This window comes from Clarias gariepinus, chromosome 7, assembly GCF_024256425.1.
Source record: "Clarias gariepinus isolate MV-2021 ecotype Netherlands chromosome 7, CGAR_prim_01v2, whole genome shotgun sequence".
Taxonomy (NCBI): Eukaryota; Metazoa; Chordata; class Actinopteri; order Siluriformes; family Clariidae; genus Clarias; species Clarias gariepinus.
This window is the reverse complement of record NC_071106.1, coordinates 15,810,028-15,828,578: the sequence shown is the minus strand read 5'-3', so window position 1 is coordinate 15,828,578 and position 18,551 is coordinate 15,810,028. Positions and strand designations below refer to the sequence as shown.

The 18,551-nt window shown below is 38.3% G+C and overlaps 1 protein-coding gene across 1 annotated transcript in view; it reads left to right on the top strand.

Annotated features, from left to right (window-relative positions):
• The first annotated feature begins 922 nt into the window (after positions 1-922).
• Positions 923-18,551, top strand: part of cdh13 (cadherin 13, H-cadherin (heart)) — a 421,723-nt gene continuing 404,094 nt past the window's right edge. The window contains exon 1 of the mRNA XM_053500544.1: positions 923-1,084. Within this exon, the coding sequence (XP_053356519.1) occupies positions 1,040-1,084 (45 nt within the window). The 5' untranslated portion in view covers positions 923-1,039. The remainder of the gene's footprint in view (positions 1,085-18,551) is intronic.

The following is an 18,551-nucleotide window of genomic DNA, read 5'->3' as shown; positions in this document are numbered from 1 at the left end:
ATGCTTCTGACAACAACAACAACAACATACCAGTAGATGGAAAGGCTACTCTACACTGGTGTTGTTGTGTGTGTAAATGGACCTTTATTCTGCTTTGCAATGGTCTGGTATCCCATCAAGAATGCATTCTTGCCTTCTAACCAGTGCTATTGGTTATGCTCTGGATTTACTGCAACCGAGACCCGAAAAGAGCCGCTACTGAACCTTAGTGCCTATGTGAATTTGTGCGACCATTCCATCGAAGGGCATTGGTGGCTCAGTGGTAGGTTTCCCGCTTGCAGTGAGGAAGGTCCGATTTCAATTCCCAAACCCCCGGCACTGGATGCAGTGCCAGTCCCAAGTCCAGATAAAATGGGAGGGATGCGTGAGGAAAGGCATCAGCCATAAAACCTGTGCCAAGTTGTGTGTGGATCAGATGGTCTGCAGTGGTGACCTCTCCATGGGAGCAGCTGAAAGAGCAAAAACAACTGGCATCCTATCCAAGGTGTATTCCTGCCTCACAGCCAGTGTTCTCCGTAGGGGATCCACAACTCGGATGGAGTGTTTACTGTAGATGAATGAATGAATAAACAATGAGATTTGTTATTATGTACAAAAATAAATATTAGCATTCTTCTTTGTTTCAGTAAATGAATGCTTGTAATGCGGTAGCACAATCCATCATAGTGCTGCATACAGTGTATGAAGGCTTATTAAAAGCTAATGCCAATAAATTATACATGCTTCGATAAATCATGTTTATACAATAATACACAGAGCAACCATCCTCAGTCTAGCTCACATTAAATCCGCACGCTTATATTTGCGTGTCAATGTCCGCGCGTGCAGGAGGATATCCGCCCCTGGAAATCTATTGGTCGCAAATCCGGCGCCTCTATCCAATGCCTCAGCGCGCGAGGCTGCACTTGTAGTGTGGAAGGAAGTTGGCTCGAGGCTTCGTGGCTTCACTCTTCGCAGCGCCACTTGCACTCCGGCATTATGAGCAGAGCTGGTCAGAGCTGTGCGCCTTTCTGAATTACGTGCCGAGAGATTAGAGATCATGGAGTTGGGAGCCCGCGTCCTCCTCGCCTTCCTCGCCTCCCAGGTAATGCACATTTCTGTGCACGGAATTAACCAGGCTTTTCTCATCGCTCTTCTTTTTCTTCTGGTGGATCTGGACCGCCGTCCTTGATTTATGTCTCAGATTGTCAGTTGCGTTATAGCATTTATATTTTTTAGATTGACATGCGTGAGCATGCATTTCTTTATCACGTCTTTTTCGGTTTCAAACGTGAGTTGTGCAGAAAGACTGAGTAAAAAAAAAAAAACTGATGTTTCTTTTTTTTTTTCTTTGCACAATTTGTTTCATGTGCATTTACTTGGTGAGTGCATGCGCTTTTTGATCGTTACTTGCAAGAGAGTCAGAATGCAAAAGGCTGTTCGTTTTGAGCGCGGGCGAAACTCAACTCGCATCTATATTCAGATCAGCTCCGAAGTTCAGCGTTCCTTTGCCTCCGTTCATTAGGGGTGAACGCTGTGTGTGTCTGTGCGCGCACGCAGAGGGAGAGAGAGAGAGAGAGAGAGTGAGAGATTTTCACACGGCGTTCCCTTTTTATATGACTGAATTGAAATAAGCGAGCTAGAACCGGCTTTGTCTCCTCTCTTGAATGATTCGGGTTTGATCTGTCATTATAACATAATGGCTATAATCTGATGAAAAAAAATGTACTGTATCTTGCAAAACTGCTTTCTTAGTCGACACCTGCTTCCACGTCCAAACTATTTGATGGAAAGACAAAAATGTTCTTATGGGTATATATATATATATATATATATATATATATATATATATATATATTTGTGTTTATAATTTTATGACTTAAATAGGACTGAATGGTGATGTCTCATGCATTACGCATTCTTGATTAGTATTATTACTGCATGCTGATGCACCAACAGGTGCCAAAAACTATATCGACAGATATCGTTGTTAATATTTTATACCAATATCTCATTATGTCTAAATAAGGACTTGCAATCCATATAACGAGGCTATATACATGCATGGATTTATTGCTCTTATAAGTGTAAGGAGAAACCCACGCATTGCCAGATTATCACCTTTACACCTTTTTTGTCTAATATCAGTCTGTGGGCACTGCAAACACACAAACACACACACACACAGCGCGCCTATATGGGTCATATAGGCTGTGGGTTATCTGGTTGGCGCACTGTCTATCCACAGTATGCATCCGAATGTTCTCGTCTTTGGTGATGTCCTGATTTTTTGGTTCCTTCACATTAACTCTTAAACGTTGCCCATGTTACTCGTGTCTGCGTGATTGTGTCTAGGAGCTGTGAAAGTTTTCCGCTCTGTGAGTAGCGCGTGCATGGCACGGCTTCCCGACGCGCTGTGCCGAACTTCCCCAGGAAGTCCAGTCGTTTCTCGAAACAACACATGATTAGGGAACACCTCTTCAGGACCACACAAACACGAAACCCATTAAAGTCTCAAACATTTTTTAAACGCCTCATAGTTCTCATAATAATGTCATGGAGCAGTATTAGCATACTATTGTATTTTCGTGAATACGACTTTATTGAGAAACTGAGGTTTAATGAGAGAAGCACGACGCGAGGGCTGGTCCGCTTGCCCACTGGCATTTCGTGTGCCTTGGAGGTGGCTCCTGTGCATCACGGGGGAAAAAAAGACACAGCGCTTCTCAACAATCTAATAGTTTAATAGGTTGATTCTTGTCCGCTTTCATTTCTCCGTTTTTCCGCTCCGTGTGCGTTCGAGTGGAAGCAATCTTATTTATAGGCGAGCAGGTAGGGCGCCAATTCTCTCTCGCGCAGCAGCTGCTGGGATTTTTCCCCCCCGACTATAAATCCCTGCGTTGAAAAGCAAACGTTGTGCAACGGAAGAATCACAACGCACGCGCTCTCTCTCTCTCTCTCTCTCTCTCTCATAAACACACACACACACACACACACATCGACATCACACCTCCAGTATGTCTGAAACTGCACTTGATTCTCTCTCTCTCGTTTTAGCATTTATTTATTTATTTACTTTCCAGAATTTACAGATGTGTCACACAGCCAGACCCTTTATTTACCAGTCAGCACATGTAAACCCTAATCTCTGTGGTGCACCAGAGAGTCTCCATGGGTTACACGTTAGACGTGACACTGTCGGAACCGCCTTGCGCCGCCATTCAATATTACCGAGCTTTGTAGCCCACACGGTCCATACAGTACAGTCTGTGAGCACTAATGCCGGATTCAGTGCCAGTCCCAAGGCCGGATAAATTGGAAGGGCTACGTCAGAAAGGGCATCTGGCATAAAACCTGTGTGCCAAGTTGTTCGTCCGGTTGGGATGGTCCGTTGTGGCGACCCCTCGTTGGGAGCACCTGAAAGTCTAATGACAACTGAGCTTTGTGTTTGTATAGGTAATAACCCTCTGTTTGATGATGTCATCAACATCAGCATCACACCTACAGTATATCCAAATTTGCACTGTATTTATTATACAGTGCAACATAAACATAGGTTTGCTTTAAGTAAGTCATATCTGAAGTGGCATCTTGCGTTTCTGTGAGAGGGCCATCACCAGAAAAACAAAAATGCCGGTAACTTATTTGCTCTTTATAATGTCTCCTTGTGAGTGTGTATGGTGTGAGTGTGTACAGTATGTCATCCCATCCAAGTTGTGTTGTTAAGTTGTGCCCAGTATTACCCAGATTTGGATCAACCATAGCCCTGACCAGAATGAAGTCAACAGTAAAAAGTCAAAGTCGGCTTTATTGTCATTTCGACCACATACAATAGGGACAGTACAAAGTGACATAAAATACATTTCCTCCTGGATGATCGTGTTACATAAAACAACACTAAATGAGACTATGTATATCTTTAAAAAAATAAATAAAGCTAAAGAACAACATAAACTTGTTTATTATGTTGTTTATGTTATAAAAAGCAAGTAGTTGAGGACACAATTAAGGACAACGTTGACCAGTACAAAGTACTAATGTGAGTAGAATGCAAAGCAAGATATTGTGTTATAATAAATGTTTTGTGTAAACATGTCATACTTGGCAGCCATAATGCAGCATGATGCCGTGTTTACCAGCCAGTTCAAAGAATTAAGAATGTTTCTGTTAAAAAGTCTGATGGCTTGGGGGAAAAACTGTTACACAGTCTGGTCGAGTGGACTTAAATGATTCGGTACCTTTTTCGGCAGGAAGGTGTAGGCCGTGTGTGAGGTCTGTGTGGGGGTCACCCACTTTGCTTGTGGCTTTGCAGATGTAGCATGTAGTGTAAGTGCTGTGACGAACGGAAAAGAGATTCTGATGATTTTCTCTGCTCCCCTTACCATGCACTGCACTGGATGATAGTGGATCAGGGATGCGGCAGTTCCTAAAACCATGCAGTGATGCAGCTGCTTAGGATGCTCTCAGTAGTCCCCTGTAAAGATAAAGAGATTGCTAAGGATGTAGGACTAGGTGGATGGAGGGATAAATGGATGGATGGATGAGTGAAGTATTTTCTGTAAGCTTATGTAGACATAATTTAGATTAAATTGTCCCTGTGTCTAGTGTTGCATTGTTTACGCTTTGTTTGAGTTTTTAAAAGATTTGAATTCACCACATTAAAGCCTATGATAAAGTGTTTCCTGAAGATGATGTAGAACTTCTGGTACACTCATGAAATCCCACAATGCACTGCAATAGAATATGGTGACAGTGATTTTAACCTAGGAAACACTGTGCATACATTGCATGCAGATTGAAGGGAATGGGACAAAGAGTTGCCATGTAGAGGGCCAAAGGTTGTCTTACTGAGACTAAAGTAAAGGGAAGTACTGTAGATGGAGGAATTTTTTTGCAGTAGTAACAGGTGAGTAAATGAGACTTCTCCCATACACACAACTCATTAGTGTACTGGTGACGTAGAGACAAAACAAAAAAAAGATAGTCATTCACAAATGCTACTTTTTAATTCTTTTAACAGTGACAAGAGATTTAAATAGGTGAAGGATGCAAGTTTACAGCGCTGTCATCCAGAATACGCAGCTAAATTTTCACCAGGGAGTCACATCTGTGATGTAATTATAAACAGTAACATTACTTTTATGTGTTAAAGCACCTCCAGATTTAGCTCCACCTGCAGTAATTTGTAGAACCCGTTAAACCTAGAGAGTTTTTTCGTGTGCTGCTCTGCTTTGAATATGTGACAAAATATGGTGACACATATCAGTTGTTCCTGCAGATGCAGCCTTTCATACTGTCACAGCAGTAAAATTAGATGTTTGTTTACAAAAGTGATTGCCTTTTTTGCTGCTCCCAGATTTCAAAGTTTGTTATTTTAGAAAGCAAAAAAATGAAGGGAAAAAAAAAGTTTTAATTACCATAATGGTTGGTGGTGTAGCGTAGTAAGGTAATGGAAAATTTTCCTCAGTAAAGAATTTAGATTTAGTCTTTCACAAATTCTGCTACATCTCGCAGTCAGCAGGGCAAAACGATTTGTGCTCCCATAGACAAAAAAGACATGATTCATCTTAGTGAAATTCTTAAATCTGACTTAAGTATCAGAATCACTGTCATGCGGTGCTATATTGTAATCACCACGGTGCATCCAGGAAGAAGCGCAAGTTTTTAGTGCTACTGTATTATCATATTTTATTTCACACCAATGTGCATAATGTTTTTTTTTAAACCTTAAAATCAACATCATTTTTTAAATTACAGCTGTTTATAAGAACGAAAACAACACGTGAAACATACCTAGTAATCAACTTTGCATTATGACTAATTCCTGTTACTGACATTGTAAATACTGAGCACAGAGGCTCGAATCAGGATTGTGCCATACTTGGCTTATTTTTGAGCCAAAATCATGTCAGGATAATGAGAGTATTCAGTCATTAGTGCGGCAGAATCTCTGAAAAGAGCGTGCTTTACACAGATCTTATTTTATGCCGCCCCCCAACAGACAAGGTCACCGCCGGACCCTTTTGATCGCAGTCTTAATTGGAGAACTCCTTCCTTGTTTTGGTGTGGACGTGTGTCTGTGTCCGGGTGGATGTCTTGATTTTAAATAATTTAGAAATAAATGAACTCTAGAAATAATTATTGAATATTGGGTTGTGTTTGTGCTCAACCTCAAAGGTCACACTCATGACCAGACCTGGAGAAGAGGTATTTCATTAGGCACTCTTTGATGTATTGGGAATGAACCACAAAAAAAAAGCTTGTCTGACAGAGATGTTTTTTTTTTTCAGACTTCCATAAAGGCTCTGATAATGAGAGGTATTAAAGCAGAGAGCCTTATTCTGCTTTTTGGATTTTTAATAGAAATGATTTTGCATCATCTCTGTTCAGATGCTATTTCAGTCATATAATGATACTAAATAATTACAGATTTTACCTTTTTTTTTGCTTGAATGAGCTCTTACTCATCCTGATGCCAGCTCTCTATCCTACTCTCGTAACAAATGTCTCTTTTTAAAACTTAGTTTCACCAGGTTTTGTCATTCTGTTGTACCCTTGTAGTCACACACTCATTTGCACTTTGTTGTTCCTCAGAGGGAATATCGTCTGTTTTGGTAAAACAACTTGCGTTAATCGCTCTATTTTCTTTTTTTTTGGCTCTGTGTTAACTATGAGGAGCAAAGGGGAGACGCAGATTAGGAAAGAATGTTAATTATTTCAACAGCGTCTGCTTCTTTCCTTGCCGATATCAATTATCTGGAAGGGTGTTCGGTCTAAATTTATTAAGCATAAGTATCAGAATGAAAGAGTGAGCGAAATATGAAAAAGGAATAGAAGCTCATGTTGTGCATCGAGACATTAGGAGCGACTTCATAAGAGTCCTCCACCATCTGGTCTAAAGCGACTGAAATGTGTACTTTTTCTCATAATGTTAAAGAAAAATAGAGTCATACAGAGCAAGAAATAGGCTGCCATTTTCCTCATACTCATAATGTCTTGATGTGCCATTCTCTTTCTCTGTCACTCCATCTCTTTCTCATTCCCATCGCTGTTTGCAGAGCTCATCCTTCCATCAGGAGGATAATTGCCGGGAAATCTGAAAAAACAGATTTGTCTAATCCATTGCTCAAACACACACAGCCACGAAGACCACATAGAGGCTTCGTCTTTTGTCCTCCCATCAGTCTCTATTTCAATTCGTCTCATATTTTTTCATGAGTTCACTCTCAGTCGTTCGTAGGCTCTCGCTCTCTGCAAAACCACTCAATCTTCCTCAGACACTGTTGCAGGGGAGTTGGTAAATATGGATAGCTCAAGGTTTGGCACTGTGATTCTATTCGCCACATTCTGATGTGTTCTGATTTAGGATGTTCTTTCTCTCTCTCTCTCTATCTCTCTCTGTGTGTATCAGTAGGTGATCAGTGTAGTTGGAGAGTGGAGTTTCTGACTCACTGTATCTCAGGTGTTGTTGCATATTTTTCAGTGAGAGCGTCTCTTTTTCTTTCTCTCTCTCTCTCTGTCACTTTGTGTATATGTGTGCATTTGTGATTGAGTAAACCAGCACCTGTGGGGCCGGAGGCAGTGTTGGGATTGCTATCTGAGACAATCGGAGACTGACGGTCTCTTTGGCTCTCTTTTTTGGAGAGTGATTTGGCTGTGAATGGGGAGAAATGTCATGGCGAACAGGGTGCATGTTTATCTCTAGATGCTCATGCTGCACATTCCCTCAGGTGTTAAAAGCAGGGCAGAGAATACTAATAGGGGACTGATGGGGTTTCGTCGCAGGGAGAGCATCTCCATTTATAAAATAGGTGTGTGTGAGAGAGAGAGAGACAGAGAGCTTGATCAGTGGGAGAGAGCCCATCATATCAGCCTTTCTGAGCATTAGTTTTTCACACATACACACACACACACACACACACACACACACACACACACACACACACATCTTGGAAACATAGCTTCACACTCAACAGATGATAGATTATGTCCATTTGAAATCCATCCACATAAACTTGGAGTGTCATGGTCACCACCGCCTTCCTGGTGCATCAGTGTTCCTACAGTCTGGAAATCAATTTACGGTCAATTTACAGGGCAGAAGCTGAAGCCACAGTGTAATCCTAGATGCCTAGCTTGCAGGGCCGATGCCTGGATTCACTAATCATCAGTGTCTTAGTGCTGTCCGGCTCTGTCTCTCTCTTTCTCATATTGGCTAAAACGTGAGCAGAGGTCACGCTTGTTCTTCGTTTGGCAATGTAACTTGCTGGGAAATAGGCAGCTATGTGTATGGCCCAGCAATCATTGTGTCTTTTGTGTTTCATCCCACTCAATCTTCCTTCTGCTGTCCTTAATTCTTGTTGATCCCTCGGGTTCTGTCTAGGCCAAGCGTCCCAACCTGACCGGATCAGTCAGCCACAGTATCCCTTTTCTGTCTTCGCACTATCCACTCCCACCACCTAGATGGCGACATAGTGCCGGTGATTCTTAGGGGATGAGCAGAAGTGTAAGTCGAGGCTGATCGACAACCGCAATGTGTGATTGTGTGCTTCAATTTGTTTTTGGATATAGACTGCAGAATAAAATCGTTTTGGCTCTCAAAGGATCAACACCATCGTTTGAGCTGTCTTTGAAAGTGAACAGAGCTCAGTATATCTTTGCCGCCTGGAGAGCGTCTCCCACTCGACTAAGAGGAAAGGCCTGGGGTTTTATTCTGGATGATGGAAAAAGAGAGTTAGAAGAGTGCCAAAGCCTGCCTCTTGCTTCAAGCTTCAACTGCAGTCCTGTACACAATGCAATCCAGTACTTTGAATTTGTGCAGCTGAGTAGAGTGTAGCAACACCCTGATGACTGGCACAGTTTAATTTGCTTAATTCAGAAGCTCTGCTATTCATCTGGCTAGCATTTCTTACATTCCTTAAACATGTATCATCTTGCTGTTGTCACATTTCTTGCCGACTCTTAGCTTTCAGCAATTGGATGTACAGTATGTGAAGTGACTTTTAATAATGAAAAAGGTTCAGTGAGTGCTGCAGGTATTTCTTTTTAATTTTCTAAAGAAAACATCATTTACTTTTAGTCACTTTTTGGAGAGATTAGTTTAACATAAGAATTTAGTGTTAATCAGTGTTCAGACCTTTGCATAGAAATGAAATGACACAATTGATTCTACCTTTCATGTAGACCTCTGCACTTAAAAAAATATTAAAGAAAAAGTGCAGACCTTGATATATACTCATGTGATATTATAACTATAATATCAAGTATGTGAAAATATGTTTATATTGAAGAAATAGGGCTGCAACTTTATTTAGTTGATTAAAAATTTACATTGCAATTGTCACATATTGCGATTGTGATTTAAACTACAGTATAGTGGAACCTTGGATTGCGAGGATAATTTGTTCCAGAAGTTTGTTTGTATATCAAAACACTCGTATATCAAAGCGAATTTTCCCAATAAGAAATAATGGAAACTTGATTCGTTTCACAACCCAAAAATATTCACATAAACATAATTAGTACAAAATATAAAGTAAAAATGAAACAAATTAACCTGCACTTTACCATTGAAAAGTGAAGTAACACAGAGCCAACAGTTCTGTAACTTATGCCTTTATTGACAACAGAATGTCCCCTTACTAATTTCTTATTTTTTTGCATGTTTGTCACACTTTAATGTTTCAGATCATCAAACAAATTAAATATTAGTCAAAGATAACACAAGTACTGCAATAGTGCAAATTTTAACTAATTATTTTTGGTGCTTATTCACATATCACCAAAATTGATTTTTACATGATTTATTTTACTTTTAATAGAGAAGCACAGGTCAATCAGCCAGTGACCAGTTTGGCGTTTTTTTAAACTTGATCAGCCATGAATAATCACATTCGACATAACTGATTCTGTGCCAAGAGCACGAGCTTCGGAGTCTTGCAGAAATGCCTTTTTATGTCGGAAAAGTCAGATGCTTTAAGCCTTTGATCATTCATTTTCTCTAAATTGTGCTAGCGAATTAGTCTAGAAACCCACTCATTAAACACGCTTACACACGTCTCAAAACACATTGAGCACCAATTAGTCTTGAAACGTGCAAAAGAAGCTGCGCATGCCTGCGTTAGAAGCTGTGCATGCTCACAAAAAGCTCTCTGCGCTGTGCTTACAACTGATCAGCATGTGCTCAAGACTTCTGAGGCATTTGAGGTGGTGAAAGTCATTGTTTCTTTATAATCCTACAGGTGGCACTATTAACTATGCACATATTGGCTTCATGGGTGGTAGGAGTGTTTGTAGGTATTTGTTTAGAAATAATAATTGTGGCAGATAACAGAGATATTTATTTATTTTATACTCTTGTATTTGAACTTATCTTTTATTCTTTAAATGCTGCCGTTGGTTTTAAATGTGAGAAACACAATATTATAAAGAATGTGCTATGTTTAGTTACTTATGTTCTATGTTCAAGTTATGAAGCTGATGAACAATGCTAAGGTATACATTTTTTTTTAGGGATGACAGCTTATAATAATAAAAAAAAATAATAAAAAGCTATATAAATAGAAAAAAATGATGTCAGATTGGAATACTTATTAAATAAACAATGCACTGATTAATGAGGCTATTGGTTGCACAGTGTTAGCATGAGTCTCATACTGTAGGCTTTGTTTAGTATACCTCAGGTAAAACTCCACACTATGAAATACTATGTATGTCATGTAAGTGATTGTGTTAGTGATTGTGCTGCCCTTGGATGGTTCTGTAGTTTTGTTTTTTTGGGAGAAGTTTGTGAAGTTTGTGGTTATCTATCACGCTGAGCCATTTCCAGCAGGAAATGTTGGATGACGTTGTTATATAGTCGTAATTGGGTTTGCGATGTCGTGCACCCAAAACAAAACATAACTTTGAAAGTTAGAATGACTTTGATAAAATGGATTCCAAACAGCGTTAAATGAATGACCCCAAAAATGAAACAGTAAAGCAACTGAATTACGTATTACACTGGAATGCATCATAGCTCCTAGGTCCTGCGAAACACCTGCTAATAGCAGCAGAAAGAGGTAAAGGACATACTGTATACAATATTGATGAAGATGTTAAATCAGTGAATAACATTTTTCATGATTTAGGCATATAATCCATACATTTTCTCATTTGGCGTTACACTACTATGCTGTAATATGGTTTGCACAACGTCCACAACATAAGCACAATTAATAGTGCTGCGAATCACTATCAACTTTTCACAATCAAAAATTTCTGATGGGTTTTTAGGGCAGTTAGAAAGTAATTAATAAGAGAAAAAGATTTGGCAGTACAGCAAAAAAGGACGAGAATTACTTTTTTAATTACTATTTTCGAATGTCAGTCAATGTATTAATGAGAAATCCAAGCCAAAAGTAGTGGTCACGGCAAATGCTTAAGTCAGAGTTCCAGGATGCAGTTGTGCTGAGATAAAGCAAAGACTCAGCTAGTTAGCAATCCACGAGCTGATGGGCATGAGGGCATTGACGATGCTGTGTGCATGAAAGACTGAACTTTAGAAAGTAATTTGTTTGGGCAGAGTGAACAGATGAGGAGTCAAAAGAACTAGACAGACAAAAGGACTAAAGTGCTGATGCATCTGCCTGTTTAGGTTTCAATAAAGTGAGGGCTAAATCTCAGTGCCTTCGGTATGAGTGGGTAGTCAAATGGCATTGCGGGTAATGGCGTTGTGGATTTTTGGTGTATATATTGTTGATGCCTTCACAGCTAAATTTTAGGTGATTTGATGGCACAGTTTGACTCCTTCAGCATTCTATTAGAGGATCTGTTTTTAGCTGAAGGGTGAGTATTAAGTGCTTTCCTCATACACTGTATAGATTAAGTCTAAGCCAAGTCGTTCATACAGTGTTGTTATATAAAGAAAGGTTTTTTTTTTGTTATTGGTGCATTTTCAGCTTTTGAAAAGCTGTGTCTTGTGCGCACTAAGCCGATCAATGTATACCCTTGTATAAACATCTAACGTGCTTTGAAGCGACATGTACTTTTCCGAGAAAAGAGGGCGAATCCTCAAAGCTGGAGCAATCTTTTAGTTTGAGCCTCCAGCATGATGCTGAGGTGGCAGTGACGCTTGCTCGATTAGCGTATTAAAAATCTGCGGGTGTCTTAGTCATTAAGCAGCTTTGCCTGGCTATTTTTGGGGGACGCTTTGGTGGAGCATTGTTGTGGAGGATAGATGGGTGGAGGTGATTGAGCTGATATGATTCTGGAGGCATTTGGAATGTGCGTGTATACAGCTGGGTGTCAGGCAACTTGGTGTTTGCTCTCAGAAGTCTTGACTGTGTGCTCAGCAGGTGGCCGTAGCCAATGAAGGCATGCAGTGTGGTACGTCATGCTGCTGGGGGATTTAGGAACAGTGCTGAGGAGTCGGAGCATGACTGTAGTACTCAGAGCTGGGGTAAGCCCAGATTTTGAGCTGAGCTTGAAGTTCAGGGTATTTTTAGTCAACATCAGGTTAGACGTGATGTAATTAGTTCCTGCGTCCTTCCTCAGTTCTTTCTTTTTTTCGTGGTAAGGTGAGACATTCTTTAATTAGGTTTTTCTTATTAATAATAAGACCAAGAAGCTGCACTGCGGAGGATATTAATAGTTCCTCTGAGGTTCAGCAACCTTTCCTGTAATGGATTCTTATGTTGTCAGTTTTGCAGTTTGGAGCTTATTTAAATAACCTCTTGTGGATTTTAGACGTTTTGCAGTTTGGCGTTTATTTAAGCATTGCACGATGCATATTTGCGGGTGGACCTGTTTGTGCTCTGGATGCAGTCAAATATGCATGCCGCTGGGTATGATTTTCATTAGGATTTCATGTCTGGCCTGTCACATCCTCTGCACACTCTACACGCTTTGCTGGACACAATTTCTTGTGCCCGTAAAAGCTGATTTTACCTTTATTCCTCTGCTCTGTCCATGACATATGCAGATAGGCTGCACCTATACATACAATATAGAAATAAAAACTAAAAGACAAACTGCAGACTTTCTAGCTAAATTAAATATTTCTGAAAATACAAATACATATTTCTAAAATACTTATTTCTGAATTACAAAATTCCTAGGATCAGTTAAAGTTTTGTGCTTTCTGCTCAATCTATTGATCAGTAAAGATGGGTGGATCACACAACACTTGAATGAACTTGTGAATTTTAGGTCAGTTTGATCAAATGAGATCATATAATCATATACATTTTAAATATATATTTTAAAGTATGACAAACTGCTAAAAGTATGTAATATGCTTTGAAATTTTATGTAACTTGATTTATATCTCTCAAACAAAATAATAATTTATATGATAATATTGCACTGTCTATAAACAGTGATACTTTTCATGTTTTAAAAAAAAAAATCACAGATTTTAGAGCATTTAATGTTTAAACTTTTTTTTATTTTAATTTAAAGTTTAAATTTTATAGTTAAAATTAATTCTAAATCTGAAACCGACCCCTCAATTCCATTAATCAAATCGATCAACGGAAGACTGTACAATTAGATAGATGATTACATTTCACAGGTCTAATGACAGATGTTCAGTATCTGGTCTAATCACAAACAATTACGCTCCTATATCAGAAATATAAGGATGTAAAGGATGTAAAATTATCAACCCCATGACACACAACAACAAAAGGTATTTTATTGGTATAAAAATTGCTGATACTAACAAAGTTACAGAATACCAGCAAGAGTTTGTTGCACAACCCAAAAATCCATACACTTGCTGCTAAAATGATAATCAATACAAACTGTCTTATCCTCTTAGTGGATGAAATTGGAAAGTGCATATTTATAGATCAGAGGGTTCAATGTAAAAGAGTTTAAATGAATCCTAATTTTAGTGAACAGAACTAAACACAACAAAAGTCAGAGTGTCAAACAAGAGGTGGACAATTCGAGAGGCCAGTACCTATGCTTCAGCTTGATATTCTGTATACTGTACTTGATCCCACATGGACTGTACAGGAAAGTACAAAAATAAATGACACTAATAAATACAGACACATAACAGAGGAATTGCTCATCCACACTCTTTATAAGCCAGACGCATCGTCAAGGCCAGTCGTGGTCTGTCTACATGTTATGTGAAATACAAAGAACTACTCCCACACAGGACAGACTGCTATTATTCAGTGTGAGGCAAATGGATTGACTGTATGGATTGTCCGACTAAATGACAAAATTAAATATAAAGCCTGCTTATTTTTTTTTTGTATCTTTCTTTTATTCCACTACGCTTGTATTCTTTAATCTTTTATATGTTTATCTTTTAAATTATAGTTCAATACCATTTCAGGAATTTGTACTTTTGTGAAAATTTTATTTGCAATTTTATTTGTGAGGCTTTTATTTGATTTTGCTTTGTGATTTGTTTATGTGGTCTATGCTTAAAGTGTTATGTATGGCATAAACAAATGACAGGGCATGCTGTTATACTGTAGGAAATTAATCAACATCAGGGTGGTTTGATGTGGCCAGTAGAAGTGGAACTATCTTCATCCCAACTAGTTTGTTTGAACCACATGTCCTGAACTGTTGTATTCTTCTTACCACAGAGCAATTTTCCAATTATTATATTTTATAAATATATATTATTTACAGGATAAGAAAATGGTGCTTTATTTTAATGCGGTATTTATTATCACATATGTTATAGCAGCTTTAAACAGTCATCTGATTTTCTCTTGCATCCTCCTACAATACTTCTTTAGCATCCTAAAACTCCTTTAGCATTTAAAACAAAGCACTGATTCTGAAGACTCCTTCCATTTCCATGTTAAATAGATGTTTCCTTGGCATCAGCTTCTGCAGCGAGCCTGCCATGAAAGTTCCTGTGAAATAATGATTGTTATTGAATTTAAAATATAATATTTGATCACCAGAATGTAAAGCTGTGATTTTTATTCAGCAGGCACAACTATGAGAGAATGGACCAATTGACAGCACTGAAATAAAAGATTTTAAAACTGTTGGTCAGCAAGGACGGTCATAGGGCCCTGAAATGTTTGGCCTAGTTTTATGGTGTCTGTTTTTATTCTTTAAAGTCAATTTGTATTTTCAGGGTTGTGCTTGACATGTACTGGGAGAATCTGGCTGAGATTCAAGATGTCAAGTCTGATTCCACCTGATAGCCACTGCAGCGAGGCACTTAACCTCAATGTTCTCCATGGGGACTGGATCTGCAGCTGTTTTTATGTAAATGTCTTTGGCTTCAAGTATCAGAGAAAAAGACGAAACTGAAGTTTAATTGTGAATATTTTACAGTGTGGTGGTACATATGTATGACCTTTCTCATCGTAATAGGTATCGTGACAGATGAATGAGCTTTAGTGTGGCTCATTTATTTCAAGGCCCTTTCAGTGGGTCTTCCCAAATGCACTCTAAACAACATTTGTTGGCTGTACTGCCCAGTAACAGGCATGGGCTGCTCATGGAATTAAAAAGGCACTTGTATCCCTGGTGCTAAGAACTGGCTATAGAAAAAGCCTCAGCTGTGATTATCTTTTAAAAGATCGGTCATTATGTCATTTTCACACATTATGTTTTCTTTATCACTGCAGTCTTTCTTCCAAGGACAATTATTTTTATGTTTTTTTTATAATCTCGTAGAGATTCACATTATAATTTGTTAAAATTCAGTACTACTATGAATAATTACTACTAATAACTATAATAATGTTATTATTTTATTTATTATAATTGTTTAATAATACTGTATCTTAGGAATTATTTTGAGGTTGCTGATGTCAACATTTGCACGTCACTGTGTTTATAAGCAGTATCTTTATTCAGCTATGAATCCATTTGCCTTTTTTCCTTAACATTGACAGTTTATAGATTCCTGTCATATGTGATGAATTGATTAGACCATGAAGCACTGAAACACTGAAAGGTTCATTCTATAATGTATTGATTGAGTGCAGGTCTGCCATCATTCATTAGTCTTTTTTCCTTTTGAAGTAAAAAAAAAAAAAAAAAAAAAATTCAGAATATATTCTGCTCTGTACAGCTCGGTGTAGTTATATGTGCCTGAAAATATCCTAATGCATTTAGTAAGGTAGCCAGCTCAGCTTAAAAGCTGCAATGATTGCCCTTGACACTGACATTTTGAGATGTCAGCAGTTTCTAGTAGATATTTCAGGTAAGGAAGTTGCAAACCAAGTACAGTAAATACTCTCATTATAAATAGTATGAAAATATATGTTGATTGCACATGTTGCAGAGACAGTTTAATTATGCTCAGGGAAAAGATGTTCTATCCATGTTCTAGATATTTAACAGGATGAAATTTCTGTTTCTGCTGTTGACAGAATAAAAAAAATCCACTTTCCTTTCTTAATCACATCTTTTCCTCACCACATGTACTGTAGGGCGAGAGGTTGCCTGCTTGTGTCTTCCTTTACAGCCGTGTTTGATTTCTCGCCTGATTGCATCTCACCGATTTTCTCAAGTTTTCAGACCTTCACCCTTTACTATCACCTCTATGATAGTAGTCATAGGCCCTTATGGTCATAATCATTCTTCTCCTTTTGCTCTCTCCCTCTCACTCCCGCTCATTCTCTCTGTTTCACATTTATGGTCCACAAATGCCTTAAAGGCCAAAAAGAAAAAAACTTTTGTCCTTTGTACTGACTGTATATATAGATTATGTTGAAAGAAAATGTTAAAAGAAATGGATATGGAATGACAAAAGAGAAGAAAATGGCAAAGAGTCTGAGAGAGAAGAGGTGTATTTCCTAGCTGTTGATGCCTGGAGGTGATAGCTGTGCCTAGTGAACTAGAGGAGGCTGAGTTGTAGTGCTGGAATGGGCAGTGACAGCCACATCTCTCAGCCTCAGGTTAATCTTTTATGGCTCTGATTTCTAGTAACGAATGCTCCATCCTATAACTCATGCATACATGCTACACTGCGATATATACAGTAGCTAGATGGATAGATTCTTTTGACTGTGTTTGAAAAAATGAGAGCTGGAGGGAGTGCCCCCTTCTAATTATCATTAACTTGTAAAGCTATTTATAAACCATAGCCGAAGGTGAGCATCTAAACATCAGCATTTTAAATACATTACCAAGGAGCATCTCTAAACCTAAATTCATTGTGCCAATTTGAAATCAACACTGTTTTGTTAGAGATTTTGACACTTTTTGCTCAGATGCTGTTCTTGCCAAACTATAGTTTTAAATGAATAGGTTAATGGATGAAGCAGACCACCTGAAAAACAAAACTTGTTCTCATTCACGCCATCAAGCTTCAATTTATGTCTCCATTGGAAAAGTAATTCACATTGCTATCGACTTTTTCAACGAACGCTGTTAGCTGGTATGGAGATTGGATCATTTCCACATACTACATACTGCAGCTGTAGGCTCAGTATGATCTCTTAACAGGTGTTTCTGGGAAAGAGTCCAAAACAAGACCAGTTCCGCAGTACTTCTCAGTCTGTGAAATTATAACTTTTTTTCATTGATTATCTGTGCTCATCTTCATATGATATAGTGAGATGATGATCAGTGATCAAAGCTAGTGCTTCCTCGACACTTGAAAATGGAGTTAGTCTTTTATCAGTTTATATGAAATAGCTTTTTTATCAAACGCAGGAAACACGTTTGTCATTACAATAGAGTTAAACTCCAGCAATGTGATTTTATTACAGTGCGTGAAATTAAACTTTAATTTAATTTGTAGACAGTCATGGATAATAGTGTGTGTGTAATAGGAGGGGTTCAAGGTTTCACTTTTTTCGTGTGGGAGTAAAACTGCCCGCTCCTATTTGTTGTCGAGGATCAAGAATATTTTAGAGTCAAGTACAAGCTGAGCCTTGTATTTTGTCAAGAAAAACCTGCATATTTAGCCTAGAGAAACCTAATTTCTTAGTCTGTTGCTGTTAAGTCAGCCTTAGGACAGCGAAACGTCCTCTTTTTTCAAAGCGCAAAACTCAGCAGCTGTCTAAATCCAGATTAAAGATCTTCCTCTTAGTATTCTGAGTTGTGTGAAACACTTCCCCAATGCTTTTCAGAATAAAGATGGTTGTTTAATAATAGAGTCAATGTTATACTCCTAATCCAAATGGCAAGAAAATGTAAAACTTCACAAAGACCCCAACCAGGAATGAGGTGACATTTTCCTTTGGATAGGTTATTTAAGTGTTTGTTCAGTATAGAATCAGCAACAATGAAGTTCTATGATGCTAAAGAAAGTATATTAATCACAGTAATGCAAAGGAACCAGCTAAAATGCTCGGATTATTACCGATTAAACCAAGCATTTTAGCTGCTTTCTTTGCATTACTGTAATCAATATACTTTCTTTAGCATCATAGAACTTCATTTTCTTTTATTTTAACCCCACTACATATAAACATTACTAAGCAAAAAAAACATCCAGTAACTCAAACAGGGCACAAAATACCATAAATAGATATGATCATAATAGGTTTTAATGGCTCTTGTTTCTATTTATAATAATAATAATAATAATAATAACATAAGCATTTTGTGAATTCCATATACAGTATTTGCAAAGTCATTTTAATATT